Raw genomic sequence first — 15,912 nt, forward strand, 5'->3', positions numbered from 1 at the left:
TCTAAGTACAGGAAACAGGAAATGAGGAAGAGGCGGGGCTTGGGAAGAGTCAGTTGTCATGTTTGGGCTGGTTTTTAGTTTTAACTATTAGTGAGGTGGCTTTTACAGCCGTATTTTGCATATTCAAGTGTTTGTCCCTTATGTTGAAGGTCTATAAGGGGCTGATGTCGCTGAGAGCTGCTCCCTGGCTCTCATTCTGCTTTCCACAACATATATATATTATTTTTAATTCTCTATAATCATCTGGAGACTCTGAGGAATTATCTTATTAAATTATCTACTGCACCCTATGTTGAGAACCACTGTCAGAAGATTAAGAGAAGCTGAAATTTGAGAATTTTTACCTTTTTTCTTAAGAAATTACTCAGAAGGTTTCCTCCATTATCAAAATAGAAGGCAATCAATTTAATAGTTGACAACTGATTGATTAACTGACTAATCGTTGTAGCTCGATTTCACACATTAAAATCTAAAATGTAAATTGGGTCACACTTTATATTACAGTACACTACTAAGATGTAACAAGCCTTATTGTGTATCAAATTAGACAGTTCGTTATTAGATAGTTAATAAGACTCTTATTAAACTTTATCAGATGGTAATTAGGTACACATTACAACAGAACTCTAAGCTAAAGTGAAATCACATATATACTATTTAAAAACAATATGTGAACCAGATCTACCAAGTCTGTCAAATACCAAAATTATAGAGGTAGACGAATATTTTGTCTTAAGGTGACTCCACAGTCTAATAAGGGTCTAACAGGGGGAAATGATACATTTTAGTTTACAGTTCCATTGAAATGTGTCCCTAATTACCCTCTAATAAGTCTAAGTCTAATAAGGGTCTAATTAAAGATATAATACTGTCTAATAAAGAACATATTATTTCTAGTTTATTCCTAATTTGATACAAAGTACAGCTTGATGTGTTCTTTAAAATTAAGTGAGACTGTAAAATGTACTGCACGTCTTCTGTGAGGGAACAATTGTGCTCCTTTCCTGTCTAATTTATAGGCCCAACACAAAGGTGGAATTTGGAGTTTTCTGTTCAATGGCCCCCTCCCCGTGAGACCCATGGTCCATGGGCTCCTGCTGCGAATGGGATATTGTTCTGGGCTCCAACAAAGCTGTTTTCACCCTCTTCAATATTACAGGAGGAGTTACCTGATACCTAACAATCAGCTAATCCACTGCCCATGGCGACGAGGTCACCTGTGCACAGGTAACTTTATCCCGCTTGCCTGCCTCTCCCTCCCTTTCCCGCTTAGTCTCTCCCATTTTTTCTTCTTCTCTCTCTGTGAGCACGGACAAACAGCCTCTGTTTATTTAGGTCATCAGTTAGATCATATATAACTCCTCCAGCCAGGATCCGCTGAGAGGACAACTCCTATAATCCACCACAGACACGCTGTGAATAAAATCAAATCCCCTGCTGTTCGTCCATTTGTCAAACCTTGTCTCCATCTTATCTCTGCCTGGTTGGTTTGGTTGGGTGCCCACTGAGTGAACAAGCATTGGGTGGAAATTCATGAATTTAAGGAGAATCCCCTCAAGCCGTGAGAGGAGTTCAGGCTCTTTTCTGGATAGAGACTCTGTGTCTGTGAGTGACAGCAGCTCAGATTCATTCTTCCACATGTTGAAGTAGGGGTACTTGGATGGGCGGGGGGTTGTTCAGGGAAAAAGGCTATTGGATTGGACTGAGCTGTGGGGAGCTGCAGACCCCCCACCCAAAAGGAGCTTTACCTCTGGAAATCTCATTGCTGTTTATTTGAATTACAGGGGCTGAGATGAGAAAAGGAGGGCTAATGAACTCCAGGTTGCCAGGCATGTGCAAACGATCACTGCAGGTTTGCAGAGTGCAGCACCAGGCCCGCTGGATTACTGCATGCCACTTTTTACCCCTCCATCCTCACAGTTTGGCTACATTGGACTCTTGAATGTTGGGAAGACATATGCTTTGGGTCTGGCATGAACTTACATTCATTACACACATGTTGTGCCCCTTAAAATGACTGTTCCTTAATTTTATCAGTCATCTTGAAGCAAATTTTTTTAGAAAGTATAGCTGGGCAATATGGCTTGATATTTTAAGCATATTTCATAATATACGCTATCTATCTCAATATACACATTTTCTCTAAAATAACATACTCTAAATTAAGGTTGCACAATTAATCGAAATATTATCAAACTTGCAATATGGTGAAGTGCAAAATCCAGTAGCTGCAAATTTTGATAAAGCTGTGTGACAAAACAACATTTTAATGAATTACTGTAGCGCTGCAGAGGTGCCCTGGCCTACAACTCTTGTTCTGCAGATGTAAGAAAACATATTTGTTTGGTACAGAGCACAACAAATGTCACATCATCATGATTTGACTTCTTTCTGTTAAAATGAAAAATGTGGTGAAAAATTTAGGGCTACAACTAACAATTAATTTCATTATGGATTAATCTGCCAATTATTTTCTGGATTAATTGATTAATTGTTTAGTTTATAAAACTGTGGAAAATGCTCATCACAATTTGCCCAAGCGAGTGATGTCTTTAAATTGCTTCTTTTGTCCAGCCAGCAGTCCAAAACCCATAGACTCTTCATTTACTATCACTATCATCCTCACATATAAGAGGCTGGAACCAGCAAAGGGTTGATATTTTTGTTTGAAACAAGAAAAAATGATTATCAAAATAGTTGGCAGTTAATTTTCTTTTGATCGACTAATCAATTAATCCACTGATTATTGCAGCTCTAGATCATTCCCACTAATCATGAATCACAACATCTGTCTATATAATCGCAATATTTTTTTTTTTTTACCATATTTGTGCAGACCTCCTATAAATTCTAAAATAGTGCAAACATATGATAATCTTGTAGAATATGATGCATTGCTGTCAATTAAACTACCCAACAGAATATCATAGGGCTGACAAAATCAAATATCACAATGTTTTTCACCAAATACCTGGATACAATATTGTAGGGATGACTGCTGGTGCTTTCACTTATTATGAACACAGTGAGCCTTTTGATAAATAATCATTATTAATGTGGATAGATTAACTAAATGGATAAAGGCAATTAATAGCTGGAACATCTATAACAGCTGGAACTGGTAAGTTCAGAAAATTACATCACTTTACTGTAATGCAGCCTTTAAAACCAGAAAAGGACGACACCTATACCACATCACGATATCTAATCTCACATCACAATATCAGTATAATATCAGTATAATATCAGTATATGACCCAGCCCCATTAGAAAGAATTTTAAAAAATCATTTTTATGTTTTTATAAATATAAACTTTTATTGCAGTATGGAGATTTAGAAAAATACATTCACATAATTTCAGATAACAAACATATAATTCAAACTAAGATTAAAAAAACAAAAACAAAATGACCATCAGTTTTACTATTTGCCCACGACTCATTTTTGGTATATGACATTAAAGCACTGAGAATACTTTCACTGAAGTGTCCATTCAAATTGATGGGATTATGTCATAAATCCTGATAGAGAAAAGTATCACTAGTCCACTTCTATGAAGACGTGTGATGCACTGAGAGATGTGCATGGTGTGAGTTGGCTGAAAATGAGGCTGAAATGTGCTATTATGATCATGTATGTATGACAGCGAGGAATTAGGCTCCTGTTGTGAAAAGCACCGGACACACTTCACAAATGGGCTCCACATTCTCTTGTCTTTACCCTCAACTGACACCCAACAAATGTGCCAGTCATTTCAGCACCGGCGGTGGTGGTAAAGCTGCGATGTCACTGCCTGCACACTGTCGCGAGAGCTACAACTTTCAGTGTTCTTCACAAAACAAAAGTAAAAGGCACTAGTGTCCAAAACATAATGACGCCATGCAAAGAGAAATTATTACAATCCCTTTATAGAAAAATATCATTCGTGATTACTGACATTTGGAGAGACACATCAAAATGAAACAGGATATAGTATAGCATCATCACTTCTAGTTAACATAGTATGAGTTGCAGCATTATAAACAACATATGATGAACAACATGTGAGACCGACAACCTGACCCTTTCAGTCATCGTTCATATCTCAATCTCACAGACTGATGATGAGGCTTAAAATATGAGTCTTTACTGAAATAGTGTGCATTTGTTGAAGTGTGTCACACATGACAGACCCTCCAACATGAAGGCTATTTGAAACACGTACATTGTAATGTCATCATGGTAGTGCAAATGCCAAAACAGACTGATGCCATTATGTATTTAAAGTAGCAGAAAGGCACATTCGTCTGAACTCTAGTCTCATATTTATGGAAGTACATCTACAACAATGTGACAAAGGAAAAAAATAGATCCCGTAAATCATGGTAGCGACATTGTTCTTGAAATATAAAGATAGTATCTCAAAATAATGAGTCAGTACGGCTGTTTTCCAAACTTAAGGCCCAGTTTGAAAACTGAAAATCTTCTGAGGCCTGCACAAACCTTTAATCACAACTCTGATCAACACACAAGATTGTACCAATGATGAATTATAAGATACGTTCCAGTGTTCCATTAATTTCAAATTTATAAAACTGCAACTTTTAAAAAAGTTAATTATTTTTCGTGACCTCTTAAGGTCCACCTGCAGGGCCTTCATGGCCCACCAATGGACTGCAACCCATACTTTGGGAATCACTGATTTAGTATATCAAAATATGGAGTTAGTTTCTTAAAATAATGAGTTTGTATCTCAAAAGAATAAGAAACTTAAATACTAAGTCAATTTCAAAGTTTCTCATTATTAAAAAAATATTTTGAGATAATTACTCATTATTTTAAGTTACTAATTCATTACTTTGAGATACCAACTCATTATTTTGATAAAGTTCATCATTATTTTAAGATTCTAACTAATTATTTTAACAGACTAAGTCATTATTTTGAGATACTATGTCACTATTTTGAGAATGTTTCTCATTTTAATGACTTACAGGATATTTTTTGCATCACATTAGTGGAAATCAGCTTTCATACATATTCGACACTCCTTGTTCATTTGGTATGATATAAAGCACAAAAGCGAGGTTTTGCAGTGACTTGAGAGGCATTCAGAGAATTTAAAGTGATTACTGAAGGACACTTTTTTTCCTAAATCAGCAGCTTTGTGTGTTTAATGACCTATATTCTGCGTGTGCAGTCCTTTAGTAAAGCTGTCGCTCTTTAACTGACCATTTTCACAGAGGCTCCCTCTCTCCCTCTTCCCCCTACTGAATGACCTTTTTGGTTTGACCCAGATGACGCATTTAGTTTGGAGGAACATCCTGGTCACATGACTCGAGGCATTCCAGCACCTGCTTCTGCGGATCAAATCCACTCAACAGGAAGTAGCAGGTGTTGTCTATAAAAATGCACATTTAAACACAGCTCACACACATACAATGACTTTTTCTTCTTCTGTGAGCAGTCGTAATGTTCCTTCTAACAAATGGGGCTTTTAAAACATGTCATAGACTTTTTTTTTTTATCTTTATGATAAACTGATAATGCCCACCCACAGGGCTTCTCTCTGACTAGAGTGCATTGTAAAGTCAAATGAGCTACAAATAATTTAACATTTAAAGGAAATGAATGGTAAAAAAATACACACGCACGCACACACAAAAGTAAAAAGATTCACCGTATCGCTGCTTGAGTGCTTCTGCAATGAGGGAGGTTTGAGGTTAAAGGTCAGCCATGTCCTCCTCCATCTGCACTGTCTGTAGTTTGGCTAGCTCCTTTCCCTCTGCCGCCTCCATCTCTCCGCACATTGCCCGCACCATCTCGCTCACGCCTCCCGAACCCGCGCCCCCCACCTTGTTCTCTGCAAGGTTCATGTAGTCGCTGTTCATACCAGCGCCCATCAGGTGAGAGGACGGGGGCGCCCGGACCTCGTGGCCCCCAAGATACTCTGTGGGCTGGAGGTGGTGGCTGCTGGGGTCCGTTTGTGCCATCAGGGGTGTGCTGACGGTGAGGGTGGTGTAGACCTCCGGCTCAGGACTGGACGAGCTGACGGCGGGGACCTCAGTGGTCGATGCGGGACCTTGGCTGGAGGGAACCTCTTCTGAGCTGGGGGTGGTGTAGCTGAGCTGCCCGCTGGCGTCCAGGTGAAGGCCGTGGTGGTACGAGGAGTAGATGCCTCCCTCCAGAGGCTCCTTCTTGATGGACGGCTGGCCGGTGTTGCTCATGTTGTAGAGGACGGTGCTGTGGTGCAGGGATGACATGGTCAACTTGTCCTGCTGCTGGAACGAGTTGTCGCTGGAGGAACTCACTGCTACATTGTTCAGAGGCATTGAACCTGTGGTGACAGAACAATGAATCAATACATACACTGTCTCCTCTCACTCCTCACAGTATTATATGTTTCATTTACAGCACACATTGGCCCCCAAACTGCTGTTGTGTGTCTCACACACTCGATCCTGCACTCTTAGAAATAAAGGTTCTAAGAGGGTACTTCTGGAAGAGCTGAGGTGCTACTGAGAACCATTTGCTTTGGAAGAAACCATTTTTGAAGAAAGGGATTGTCAAAGGTTCTTTGTAAGACTAAGTTGCATTAAGAACCTTTTTTTTATGCACAGAAGAAAGAGTTCTTCAAGGACTGTTGAAATCCTTAAAGAACTCTTTCTCTCTTGCCTTGGACCGTGATATAAAACAGTTCTTTGTTGTTCTCTCCCTGGGTGGGTTCTAGATAAAACCCTTGGAATGTAAAAAGGTTCTTGGTTGAACCCCCAGGTGGGTTCTTGAAAAAACACAACCCCCAGGCAGGATTCTGGGTGGCACCATTCCCCACAGAAAGGTTTCTGTAGAACCTCTAATAGGGGTTTCTGGGCAAAACCTTTTATGTTTTAGGTTCTAGGTATAACCTTTTATGTTGGGTCCTAGGTAGCAGTCTGAAGGGGTTCCAATTGGAACCTTTACAAAACGTGCAACCAGGAACCAAAAACAGTTCTCCTATGGGGACAAGCCTAAGAACCCTGCATGGTTCTAGTTTGCCTGTGTATTTGTCAGAGTGTGCTTTACCCCAGAGAATGAGTGTAAAAGCCTGCCAGGACTCAACAGCACGCTGCAATTTTCTGTTTTTCCTTATTATTCATCGTGGTGCAGATTCTCTGCTTTATGTCAAAGTGAGTGCTGTAATGGCTGATTCCCTGTTAGTGTGTTTCATGGCCTCTGATTGTCTGAAACATATTTCCCCTCCTCCCCACTCTGCACATCAAGAGTGCAATGATGATGAGTGATGGTGACTTCAGAACTTGTTTTTATTCATCTCTGGGGTTTTCAAAGGACCACCTCTTCTCTCTGTGTGTGTGTGTGTGTATGCATGTGTGTGTGGCCCTTCCCTGTTTCTTCTGCTCTGCGTTATGTGTTGTATCAGCTCTTTGGGCTACGGCCCAAACGGACAAGCCAAGAATAAAGCAGCTCAGATATATTGGGTGTACGTAGTAGAGACCTGTTGACAAACCACCACTGACATGGAATATTAAGGAGGGCAAAGGTCTGCACTGATCGAATATCATGTTGGGAGACATAAGAATGAAACATCTATATTTTGATATAAGAGTAGATTATGTCAGGAGTTTGGCTATTCTAATACAGTGATATATCTTAATTTAGTCTTTTCTAGATTTTCAATGCTGCTGTACATAACAGCAAAGTGATAAAAGGTAAAATGAACAGTGAATGGCTCTAAATCCTTATCCCCATTAATTTCACCCAAACCTAATTAAGATTAAATGCACAATACATAGGTTCTGCCATTAGGGGTCTCCCTCACAATAAACCGATAACAAAAGACATAGTTTGATGATGCCATGAAGTGGCTTAGGATCATGGGAGTTAGGATCTTCGGTTTCTCACTTTTCTCACTCTCTGACGTATCTAAAATATCCCATGTTTTCCTAGAAGTTATGGCAACTAGCTCACACTGGCTAGCAGGAAAGGACCATAATTTGCAATAAATTACGTATTTCTCTGCATTTGAACATTGCTGGAAACATTAAGGATAATGAAAGTACACAGCTCAACAAGATATATAACATAGGTCCAGTGTTTTGAGACATTTCAAATGTGAATGAACCAGTAAATCATGGAAAATATTTCCACATGTTCAAATAGTTTTCTTGCAGTATTAAGCAATTCTGTTGGTCCAACTTAATTCCCTTGGGTTAGGTCTGACTGAATTTAACAGGGTTGGTCCAACTAACAATAGTAACATTACACTAATAAATGAAGTTGATCCAGCCCAAGTATGCTAAGTTGGATGATGCTGACTTGGAAGTTGTAATTAATGCCAGATGTGAAAACAAATAAATGTAACTGTTTTATATATTTGTTGTATTTGTTTTTTGTTTTTTTTATGTATATGCTTAAGTTACGCTTAAACATTTTTCTGTGAATGAACTTAATTTGATCATGTTTAGTATTTCAGTGTGGTTAAGGCAATTCTGTTGGTTCAAATTAACTTACTTGGCTTGGATCAACTTCATTTAGTAATGTTATTTTACTACATTAAAATTTGTTAGACTGAACTTTTCAAAGTAAGTTGGACCCAACCCAAGGAAATTATGGCACACAATACAGTAAAAAGTTATTCTCTAAATGAACTTAATTAAATCGTGTAAAGTATTTCAGTGTCATTAATGGCTTTTTCCCAGACTTAATCAATTCTGTTGGTCCAACTTAAGTGACAGTTATTTGGATCATCTACTTTTAATAGTGTAATTTTACTACTGTAAAATTAGTTTGACCAAACCTATTAAATCATATCCAACCAAATTAAATTAATTTGTACCAATGGAATTGCTTCATGCTAAAATAAAGCCATTCAATCAGACTGAAATTGAGCAATTCTGTTTGTCCAGCTTTTCTTAGGTTCATTTAATAGGGTTGGTCAAACAAATTTTACAGTAGTAAAACTGTGCTAGTCAATGAAGTTGGTTTAACCCAACTAAATTAAGTTGGACCAACTTATTTGTTTTCACACCTGGCATTAACAGATATATTTCAGTTCTTTCAAGCTTTCTACGTGTAACTTGACATTCTGTTCAATGTATGAAATATAAACTCTTTGGCTAGAGTCTAAATATAACAGAACAAGTTCTAAGTTTAAATTCTGAACCCACCTTGTGTGATTGCTGAGGAAGATGAGGCAGACGATAGCTGCAGTGGAGGAAGACCTACGTCGCTGTTGAGTAATGAGCTGCCATCACTATCGGGGACTCCGCTCGGTACCTGGACCAGACTGTAGCCACCCAGCTGCAGCGCACCTGACGAGGAGCTGAACGTGAGCACAGACGAGCCCCCGTTCTGGGCAGCCATGGAGTGAACCCCCTCCAGCTTCACTTCTGCTCCATTCACACAGCCTGTATAGGAGGCATAGTCCTCAGCTGAGCTGCCCAGTCCCTTCTCCTGACCTGTCTGCATCTGCATGTCCACCCCCGAGCTCCCCAGCAGCACCCCTCCAGACGGCCGCAGAGGATTGAAGGCCAGGGGCTGGATGCCCAGATTGAGGCCATTGAAGAGGATGTTTCCAGGTGTGTGAAGGTAAGATGAGCCGCCGTTGTGAAACACGGTGGACGAGGTGTTACTGGTCACTAGACTTCCATTGTAGAGACCGCCACTGTTGGATCCGGGGGGCAGCTTGATGTCCCCGATCTGCTGGATGACCACCCCACTGTCCAGAGACCCTGTTTGAATGGGAAGAGTCCCATGGGTGATCACCCCGTCTGAGGAGTTAGAGAGGGGCCGGGGAGACAGCTCCTCCTGTCCTTTGCTTGACTCATCCTCTGTGCTGTGGTTTCCATCAGATTCACTGTGGAGAAAAGGACAGAAAAACACAAATGGTGTGTCACAAAAGTCAGGTCAGTCAATTCAAGTCTAATTACACTATATCACAAATCAGAACTTGCCTCCAGTGGCTTTACAATCATTACAACATCCCCTGTGCTGTAGACTCTCAAGTAACCGAAGACTAAGGGTAACATTTTAAAAGGGAAAAGACAAAACAAAGTAAAACGAAAAACAACAACAAAAAAGAATTATTTGTGGTAAATTATTGTTATAAGGTGTCTTTAAGCAATTTTTGAGTCAGAAATAAAACAGGATTGCATGTAGGATTTTTCTCCAATTTGTGGTAATTTTTTGGCAGACACACTCTACAGCAGTGGTTCTCAAAGTGGGGTCTGGGGACCAACAGGGGTCCTTGAGTGTTTTGTAGGGGGGTCCCTCCTATCAAAAGGAGGATAATAATATTTTAAAACTACTGCAAGGAATTTTTAATTGGTCATGAAATAGTCTCAATTTAATACCGATGCCTCTATATGACCTACAGAAACAAATAAAACTGTGAGTGAGAAAACTCTGTTTCTATAAACTTATTCTTAATGGCTGCCATCAGGTCAGATTCTCTGTGAAATCAGATGAAACAAGCCTGTGTTTATATTCATGTTAGCAAGTTAAAATGAAGCAGGATGAGATTTTTATTTAGATTATTTTATTTTTGAACATTACATTTTGTGGTTACTATGGTGGAAGCACTGCCACTTTTGTCCACAAGGGCCTCCAAAATCAACAAAACATTAAAGTTCCTTGTAGTAGCTTTAACTTTCATCATATTTTTTATGGAAGTTGGAACAACAATGGAAGAAATGTGGGATGTTTTGATTGATTGTAATTTATAGTGATTCTAGTTTGATCACTGATTAAGTATTAAGACTTTATTATCTTTAAACCTAAAAATTAAAAAATACTCAGAGGAAATCTGTGTCTGTGATCTAATGTGCATCTACTGTCAGGGTCCTTGATATGAAAAAGTTTGTGAATCCCTGCTCTAAAGCACTATTACAATATAAAATCGACAAAATACAATTTTATACAATGGTGTTTATAACCTTTCCACACTCATCTTGCGTGTAGTTAAGCAAGAGCAGCCAGAGTCACATTTGTTGCTGTGTTATTACCCAGCTTTGAAGAGCAGCCTGTGTGTTAGTGTGTGTGTGTGTGTAGCCCTCTCTTACCTCATGGAGAGCAGCACTGACAACAACCAACCAACGTCAACAACCGTGCAACCATTTGCCGCAATAAATTCTGGTGTGACAAAATGCCAGCACTGTTGGCGTGACAAAACAAATGGCTGCAGAGAGTATTTATTTGAATTTCTTCCTCCAATTTAACACGGTGGTGGAATTTTAAATCCTTATTTCTTCTGCTCTCATGAAGTCTTTAAAAAGATGGGGACATAGTTGATAGAGCTTATTTATAAACTCCTCTTTTTTATAAGATTGATTCAAACAGCTGCAGCAGCCTCTCCAGCACGCACGCACACACACACACACACACACACACACACACACACACACACACACACACACACACACACACACATCTCATCCCCCACTCTCAGGAAAACATATAAACAAAGACACTAGTTGATGTAAATTAGGGCTGCAGCTAATGATTATTGTCATTATTGATCGATCTGTAAGTCATTTTCCCTATTAATCGATTAGCTGTTTGGTCCATAAAATGTCAGAAAATGGTGAAAGATGTTGTTCAAAGATTTTAAATTTATAGCTGCAATGATTAGTCAGTTAATCGATTAGCTGTGAAGTATTAAATTAAATTAAGCATTAAGTTTTAGTTTCTTTCCTCTTCTTTAACAGTAAACTGAATCTCTTCGGGTTGTGGACAAAACAAGACCTTTGAGGACATCACCTTTGGATGTAGTGATCAACATTTTTCCACCAATTTCTGGACCAAAGAACAAATTGATTAATTGAGAAAATGATCAACAAAATAATTGATAATGAAAACAATTGTTAGTTGCAGACCTAATTCAGTACAATGTCATAGAGGACTAAAGAAACTAGAAAATATTCACATTTGAGAAGCTGAAATCAGAGAATTTGGACAGCTTCTCTTAAAGAATGACTCAAAATGATTAATAAATTATCAAAATAGTTGGCGATTATTTTAATAGTTGACAACTAATCCATTAATTGACTTATCATTGCAGCTGTAATACAATAATGAGACAATTTGTTTGAAATATCCACAGGTTATAAACTTATAGCTTCTGAATAATTTTAGTAGAGACTTCTACAATGGTGTGTGTGTGTGTGTGTGTGTGTGTGTGTGTGTGTGTGTGTGTGTGTAGGAGAGAGAGAGAGAGAGAGAGAGAGAGAGAGAGAGAGAGAGAGAGAGAGAGGGGTCACCTCCACCAGGTGTGCGTCAGCTTTGTTCACAGACAGAAACATGAAAGAAGCTGCACTTCTGTCTGTTTGTCTGGAGGATTATGAAATGAAACGCTTTTTTGTGTCTGAGAGGGAAAAAATTATAATGAAAATGATTTATGTGCCGGGCTAAGGGACACGTGTGTTTGCGTGTGCAGACACACACAAACACACAGGACAAGTAGATAAGAAGAAATTAAAGTAACTTTTCCAGTCACCTTGTTAATGGTTTCTCCTCCTTTGTGTGTGAGACAGTCAGATCAGTGGAGTGTGATCTGTGGGAGTTCCTCTCTTATTTAGTTGCTTATGGTTTCCATGCCCCTTAGCACCAACACACTTGAAACCGGATCTGAATGGCAACCGCTTCATATTTCAAAACATTAAAAGCGTGCTCCAAATCCTTTTACGCATACTTTTTTGTGTTTCTTAATCCTCAGCAGTTTGTGATTTACATGATCAAATCTTACAAGAGAGTGCGACGGGACAATATGAGATACACTGTGTATTGTCAATCACACTGGAGTGTAACAGGCTCCCCTTCCTCGGAATAAGCTCTCAAATACTTTGTTAAAATTAGCCATGATCTATTTTAATGCGCCTTTTACGCACAGCACCCTCAGGGAAATGTTTTAATAATTTGTTAATATCACTTCTGTTATTGAAATACTTCCTTTTCTTGTCTCACCTTTTTGATTGTGCCTCGGAAGGGTTTCTGTCTCTCTGCCTCCTGTTTTTGAACCAGTTGCTGACCTGGGTCAAGGAGAGTCCTGTAATCTTGGCGAGGTTTCTCTTCTCGGCAGGAGACGGGTACCTATTCTGATTGTACAGATCCTTCAGCGCGTTCCGGGACCTCTCCTTGAAACAATACACAGTCTCCTCGCCGTCCCAGATAGTCCTGGGGAGAGGGTACTTTCTCCGGATCCGGTACTTGTCCACAGCGCCCAGGGGTCTCCCCCGCGCCTTCTCCGCCTCGGTGTAGCGGGCCTTGTACCACAGATCTTGCAGGAAGGTGTGGTTGGACGGGCTGAAGCTGTGGTTCTCAAGAATACTGTACAGCTCCTGGTAGCGAGCCTGGTGGAAGGCGACTAAAGCTTGGGCTTTCAGGATGCTTTCGTTGCCGCGGAGCAGGTCGCTCTGTGGCAGGGACCACAGGAACCTGGCCAGCCGGTCCACATTGCCTCCCTGCTGCAGAGCCTCGCACACACACGCCACTTGCTCCGGAGAGAAAGCCAGAGAGGACGCGGCGCTCACCAACAGCTCCGTGCGCACCGCGTCCGAGCCGGGAGCCGTGCGCTCCATGGACAACTCCGCCGCGTCCAGCGCCACAAGCTTGATGCACTCCCGCGTATCCACCACCTCCTTCACATTTTCCCTCTTGATGTCATTTGCTGTTGTGACTTCTCCGGCAGAAGAAGAAGACATTTTTTTGCTCAAGCCTTCCCTGGTAAAGTCACTCCTCCCAGCTCGATCAGGTTACCTCCTCGCCATGCGAGTGCGATCGGATATCTGACAGCAGCTGTAAGTAGATATCTCTCTCCCCTTTTCCTTCCAACGTGACTTTTACTCTGCGGGGACTGGAGCTGGAAGGAGACACACTGGGGTCTATCTGCAGGAGAGCCACGCTATTGGCCGCCGAGGGCCCCAGAAGGGAGGAGCGAGCGCGATCCAGACACGAATGTTTGGTTTCCAGCTGTCACTCATATAACCTACAGTATATTCCCGAAGCTCACCTGTGCAAGGTGAGTGCTGCTTGGGATCGTGGGAACGGGATGTCCTTGTTGTCTGTATTGTCAGGAGCTGACCGAGCTTTAAGAGTGCAAATAAAAGTAGATTTGTCACTATATCGAGGGAAGTCGAGGAGGAAAATAATGTATTACGGCTCTTTGTCTCGATATAAAATGATTTTTTACCATTTTAACTCACAAAACATTAAATAAAAATTAAAACTGAATTTGTCAGATTTACTCCACTCCAAAAAGGACGTTTTAAATAATGAGCTCCCCTTTTTTTTAATCTTATATTTCAAACATATTTCAGTTTTATTATTTTTTTTTACACTGACAAATCCCAGCTGTGTTAGATCCAGCTTATAAAAACATTCTTCTACTATTGGGGACATTTTGAACTTTCATTACTTATTTATAATAGTTTAAGGTCCAGGCTGTGGTTGTATAAGGTATAAATATTGACAATTTGTCTGTCAAAAGCTTGTCACACAGTGGTTCAAGTCACAATGTAACACCTATTGATGTCAATAAACAATGTCAGATTAAATCTATTTACATAAAGAGAGAATATATAGTAGAGCCAGGCAGATATTTCAATATGTGATACCAATATTATCAGCCCAGTATTATCAGCCTGATATTGCCCCAGCACAGTTACAGTGGTATTGTGTCATGTGGACTTTTTTTATTTTTTATTTTTTTTACAGAACATAATGCAGATTATTTTTTGTTTGTTTGTTTCAGGCAGTATTTTATGTATATATTGATCCATTTTATTCATTCACGTTGTTCTGTTTGGGATTTTTAGTTCATAATTATTAACAATACCAGTGAAAGTTTACTTTATCAGTGCCCTATTTTATTATTTTGGATTTTCTATATAGAAATAAAAACAATCAGCTGATATATTGAAATCAGAATTGTTTTACTCCTTAATATCGGTATCAGCCCCAAAAACCCTGTGTTGGTTGGGGTCTAGTATTTATTAAGGGTGAGAGAAACCAAATCTCTGCATGAATGCGAATTCAGACTTTTAGACAATGAAGTATGTGTGCTGTGATATTTATGATGTCCAGAAATGTTCACTTTTCACATTTCTTAGAACCCCAAAACCAACCCATCTGTCTTCCACGCATATAATTTGAAACAAGATTTTAATATCTTCCAAATAAGAATTAGTAATTCACTGAAGGCTGCTCATAAATCTGTAAAATCATAGGCCTACATTAGTCTGGCAATATTAGATCAGTGTTAAAAACTGAGAAATTTTCCAGTCAAATGTGACACTGGAGTCTAACTAGGTAAACCATCTTTTTGTCTGATCAGTCTCTGCCATTTATATGTACGCAATAACCCAATAACTGCATGAGCTGGGACTGAGTTTTTTTTTTTATTATAATAGTATATGTCAGAGCTATAGCCTTTAAAAAGACCAGATTTTAATGTAAACCAGCTAACCTTGAAGCTAGTGTTAGTGTTTTATCACTTGTATATGTTATCATACACATTTTGTGTCTTCATCACTCATTATTAATTCAGGATAATAAACCACATGATATATCCATCATCCTTGGTGAATTATTTCCCCAAACAGAAAGTATGTGATGTCAGAAGCCCTGGGGAGCAACATCTGTGGACGTTTTTGGTTTTAATTATGTTTCAGTTCAGGCTCACATTAGATCATGGAATATATGGGAGCAATCTACAGGATACTGCACAGAAGAGACAGTGGAACATATAATCAAAACAACAACTTTATACACATACTCTCTCTAAGTACAACGTTTTTGTGGATAAGCGAAAATAAAACACTCAGCTTTTTTCTCAGACCCCCTGGGACTGCTCAGGGACCCCTGGGTGCGCCTGCACCACAGCGTGACCACCCCCGCCGTAGCGGTTATCATTAAGTAGGAACTGCTCTTATTAGCGGCGT

At 39.7% G+C, this 15,912-nt stretch overlaps 1 protein-coding gene and 1 long non-coding RNA gene across 2 annotated transcripts; one reads left to right on the forward strand and one right to left on the reverse strand.

Moving 5' to 3' along the window:
- The first annotated feature begins 998 nt into the window (after nt 1–998).
- LOC146310748 (uncharacterized) lies at nt 999–4,536 on the forward strand. Its single transcript, XR_014772282.1, has 2 exons — nt 999–1,227; nt 1,785–4,536. It is a non-coding gene; the product is annotated as an uncharacterized LOC146310748 (long non-coding RNA).
- A 19-nt stretch (nt 4,537–4,555) lies between these two features.
- Nucleotides 4,556–13,988, reverse strand: six4a (SIX homeobox 4a). The gene is made up of 3 exons (XM_084742383.1): nt 12,938–13,988; nt 9,145–9,833; nt 4,556–6,317 (listed from the first exon to the last, which is right to left on the reverse strand). Exons 1-3 carry the CDS (start codon nt 13,672–13,674, stop codon nt 5,704–5,706), a joined length of 2,040 nt encoding a protein of 679 aa, XP_084598509.1. The 5' UTR covers nt 13,675–13,988; the 3' UTR covers nt 4,556–5,703.
- Between the last annotated feature and the right edge of the window lie 1,924 nt (nt 13,989–15,912).

Source organism: Lutjanus erythropterus, chromosome 18 (genome assembly GCF_056507025.1).
Source record: "Lutjanus erythropterus isolate fLutEry1 chromosome 18, fLutEry1.hap2, whole genome shotgun sequence".
NCBI lineage: Eukaryota > Metazoa > Chordata > Actinopteri > Lutjaniformes > Lutjanidae > Lutjanus > Lutjanus erythropterus.

Excerpts from the sequence above, each read along its gene's own strand:
- six4a (XM_084742383.1), bottom strand. The coding sequence starts at position 13,674 with ATGTCTTCTTCTTCTGCCGGAGAAGTCACAACAGCAAATGACATCAAG. Across the intron at positions 9,834-12,937 it reads TCCGAGGCACAATCAAAAAG|TGAATCTGATGGAAACCACA; the intron begins GTGAGACAAGAA and ends TTTTCTCCACAG. Across the intron at positions 6,318-9,144 it reads TTCCTCAGCAATCACACAAG|GTTCAATGCCTCTGAACAAT; the intron begins GTGGGTTCAGAA and ends CTGTCACCACAG.